General features: G+C 29.9%; 1 protein-coding gene across 2 annotated transcripts in view; it reads left to right on the top strand.

Moving 5' to 3' along the window:
- The first annotated feature begins 3,494 nt into the window (after nt 1-3,494).
- Nucleotides 3,495-4,521, top strand: part of LOC107457549 (cytosolic phospholipase A2) — a 33,612-nt gene continuing 32,585 nt past the window's right edge. The window contains exon 1 of one of the 2 annotated variants that reach the window (XM_016075723.3): nt 3,495-3,635. In XM_016075723.3, the coding sequence (XP_015931209.3) occupies nt 3,595-3,635 (41 nt within the window). In that variant the 5' untranslated portion in view covers nt 3,495-3,594. The remainder of the gene's footprint in view (nt 3,636-4,521) is intronic. The other variant, XM_016075724.3, reaches the window with a different exon arrangement.

Raw genomic sequence — 4,521 nt, 5'->3', positions numbered from 1 at the left:
AATTAAACAAAAAGTTTAGCAAAATGTAAAATTATTTACAAAATTATTGATTAAATATTTGAAAAAGTTTGTTAAAAACTGCACTAGCATTCGTTAAAAATAAGGGGTTATACTATTAAACTAGTTTTATGAAAAATGAGATAGGCGGTGATCATCCCCCATAAAAGTATGTTTTCTTTCGCATATTTTCTTTCCTTATACCAGAACATTTTGGTTTCCAGACGATTATTCTAGATATTATCATTTGTTATTCAATTGTATCTTATGATACAAAATAAAATTTGCTGAAAATCCCTTATCATTTTGAGCTTTCTTCTAGAAAATACAAGAAACCACTTAGAAAATTTGCTTGAATCTTTAAATTTTTAAGATTAAAAAGTTTTACGACTAAAAACTTTTTTCATTAGCCAAATACAATTCATTACAAAATTCAGATATTTTTTTTTTTTTTTAAATTTCCTTCGTATACACAGCATAAAAAAACTACTTCAAATACTTTTATCTTAAATGGTTTTTAGCGTTTTTTTTTTTAAATTTTTAACTCAATAATTCTGTAATTAATTTTGAATTACTTCAAAAATTTTGTTTAATTGCATTTAATGTTTATAAAGTTATTGCAAAAAAAAAAAAAAAAAAAAAAAAACGTAAGACAAAAAAAATTAGTTTTTTATTAAGATGTCCATATCTTCCTGAATATTTACGCTAGACTTTCGAAATTTTGTGCAGTTATTAAAAATAACAACTAAAGTAATCGATACAAGTTACAAGCTTATTATTTGATTTTCTGGCATATGGTGTTCAAAAATACTTGTTTTCTTTCATAATTTATTGTCGGTCTCCCAAACCGCTGAAAGTTTTAAATCTTATTGCTAAGTATGAAAAAAACTTTCACGAACGAAATACATCTGAAGTTATAAAATAATTCATTAAGTATTTCGTGAAAAAATTTAAAAAATTTTGAAGACTAAAAGTGTATCTGCCATTATTGTACTGTCGTTATATATATATATATACACACACTACCCTACCCTACAATAATGGTAGAGACACTTTTAATCTTCGACAATTTTTTAATTTTCTCACAAAATACTTAACGAATTATTTTATAACTTTAGAGGTGTTTAGTGCGAGTTTTTTTCATACTAAGATAGAAAATACTATGTATATTATATATTAAGATAAATTGGAAAAGTTAATTTTTTAATGACAAAACTTATTTAATCTTGAGTTATTTAAACCATTTGAAACTGCTAATGCCATGTAAAAAAATGAAACTTAATTGCTCATTCATTTATAATTTTTTCTTAAAAGATAAAATTTCTGAAAAGATAAATTGCTTCAACAGAAAGTAACCAAGGTAGGAGGGTACCAATTTGAGGGTCAGTCTGTACCTGATCGGTACTTGTATCTACTCTCTTTTTATGAGTACTTGCATCATTTCTCGAATCTACTCTCTTTTGATCAATATTCAAATCAAATATCTTCTTATCGGGACACGAACCCTCTATAGTTTTATCACTACTAAAACCTAAAATCTTTTAATCGTTCTTGAATCCACCACCTTTTGATGAATACTCAAATCCGTCATCTTTAATCTGTACACCAATAAACTCTCTTTTTAAAACTACTCGTCATCACTATCATCTGATCAATAATAAAACTAACTAACGGTACTCGAACTTACTATCAATTTATCATTAATTGAACCTTCTATCAATACTTGAACCCACTATCCTCGACTCCACTAACAAGCGATATACTTACTCGTAAAATCTGTAGATCAGTACCATGAGTAAAGGGATAAGGGGAAAATCCCCCCCCCTTTCAGAGCTATGTCTAAATTGATAAAGTGGTCTGTCTCTGCAGAGGATCAAAATTGTGATGGTATGTCTTCGGATCATACTCAATGAAGTTTTACCTCGAAGTCTGCGACGTAAATAAAGTACCTTCCTACCGAATTGATTTTCTTTTTATCGGAACTCGAAGCAGTTCTCCCCATACAGCCACTAATATCCCAGGAATATTCAAACACGTTTAGACGTGTTTGGATACGCACCAGCTGTTACGTATCGAAATATCCAGTGGATACACGGACAGACTTCTTACATATATCTAAATACGTCTAAGTCTATGGATTTAAATATTTTGTATATCTCTGAGATATCATTTATGGATATCTGGAGGATACAGTTGTTTGGATATTATCGTGATATCCAGACATATCTAAGTCATTTTGTATATCTTTTAGACTTTTACTATTGATTTGTTTCAGACATGGATATATGGATGTTTATAGAATCAGTAAGAACATTGTTGGTTCATGTACCGAAAAATAGAGGTATCGATCACCGATTAAAAGAGAGTGGGCTCGAATGATGATTAAAAGAAGCTAGGTTGAAAAATTGCTCAAATAATAGTCTGTTCGATAAAAAGGAAGTGGGTTCTAGTATTCAGCAAACGAGTGTGGGTTGTAAAAGTGTTCAAATGATTCGCGTAAACGGGTTCACTTAATAATCAAATGATAGTGGGTTCAATAACGGAAAAAATGAGAGTCGGTTCATATTAAGCACGTGAGCTGTATTCTCTCTTTTGGTAATTAGATGATTTATTGAAATTACATACATTTGCTGACTTGTGTGCTCAATATAGGCTTATAAGTCATTGTCAAGTAGAAAATACAGATAGACCAATTCAGAGAAAGACATCACAAAGAATACATCCAGGGTTACGACGGGATTCGAACCCGCTATCTCCACGCTTAAGGCGGTCCTAAAGTGGATTCTAGCCTCAAACTTGAANGATCTGCTGGGAACCGTGTTTTAACGATCACTCCACTGCGGGACTTCTGGAGGATACAGTTGTCTGGATATTATTGAGATATCCAGACATATCTAAGTCATTTTGTATATCTCTTTAGACTTTTATTATTGATATGTTTTAGACATGGATATTTGGATGTTTATAGTTTACGATTTTGGATGTTTTACAGTAAGAACATTGTTGGTTTATGTACCGAAAAATAGAGGTATCGAGCACCGATTAAAAGAGAGTGGGCTCGAATGGTGATTAAAAGAAGCTAGGTTGAAAAATTGCTCAAACAATAGTCTGTTCGAGTATCGATAAAAAGGAAGTGGGCTCTAGTATTCAGCAAACGAGTGTGGGTTGTAAAAGTGTTCAAATGACGGCAGGTTCACGTAATAATCAAATGATAGTGGGTTCAATAACGGAAAAAATGAGAGTCGGTTCATATCAAGCACGTGAGCTGTATTCTCTCTTATGGTAATTAGTAGATTAATTAATTTGGAAACCAAAGATATTTTAAGGGACATTCATACTGTATTGCTCTTCTACGCTCGCTTTAATAGGATCTGCTTGCGCAAGCAATCGCGATCATGTGCACTTATGCAAGTTGCTTTTAGTGAGAATGCGCTTTTGATTTTGCAGAGTGATTCGTTTACCTTGTAAAAAATCGTTTAACACTATGGCATGAAAATTGAATTGAAATCGATCGACTTCTCAACGCGCACATTATCAATTCCGAAACTTCGTCTGAGTTTTGTTTACTCTTCTGTTACTTTTTGTTGTTCCAGTAGCATGGCTGAAAGTTTAGATATTTTAAAGCTAACTGAACAGCTGTAAGTTAAGTAAATTCTGTATTCTGTCTGTCAAAACAGATAAGAGATTATTACTTCTTAAATTGCGTAATAATGTTCCATATGGTGAATTATGCATTTGCATTATTCTTCCATATTTGTCTAAAATACCGAAGCGCATAAAAAGACCCATGATATTTCTCGTTCAAATTGATCTTACCTATGAATTTTTTAGTTAAAATTATATTATTTGAAAAAGAGTAAGATTTACCTAGCTTTTAAAAATATTTTTAGTCTAAAGATTACTTGCTTTCTTCACGAAAACATTTCGATTAAGAAAACAATTAAAACTACACATATATAATTCACCAGTTAATTACGTATTTGATAGCCTTTAATTTTTTAAAATGTATTAATCAAGGATTTGTTTTTTTTTTTTTTTTTTTTTTTTTTTTTTTTTGTAATAGATGAAAAAATTAAAATCAAATATTGATATGCATTTGTATACGTAAACATATTAGTAACGAAATTTACTAAATCTAATTTTTATTATTTTTTTTAGTTATATATATATAACTTTAACTTAATATTTACTAAACAAAATGTTAAAATATTACTCAATATGTATTTACAGTTTGCTCATTAAATGAATGATTCAGATTTCCTTAATTTGAGAGAATCTACTGAACTATTTACCTTGCACTTCTATTTTCATTAATTCCTATTTTTCTAATTTGCAGTGAAACATATTTTTACTAAGAGTAGATATCCATCTTTTTGACAAAAAATAGACAAAAAAATGTAAAACGTTCAACCAATTTATAAACCCTAATGAAACCTAAACCAGGGTTACTAAAAATCATGACTTAAAGTATCTCTCTCTCTCTCTCTCTCTCTCTCTCTCTCTATATATATATTGCATAGACCT

This window comes from Parasteatoda tepidariorum, chromosome 4, assembly GCF_043381705.1.
Source record: "Parasteatoda tepidariorum isolate YZ-2023 chromosome 4, CAS_Ptep_4.0, whole genome shotgun sequence".
NCBI lineage: Eukaryota > Metazoa > Arthropoda > Arachnida > Araneae > Theridiidae > Parasteatoda > Parasteatoda tepidariorum.
This window is presented reverse-complemented; position numbering and strand designations above follow the sequence as displayed.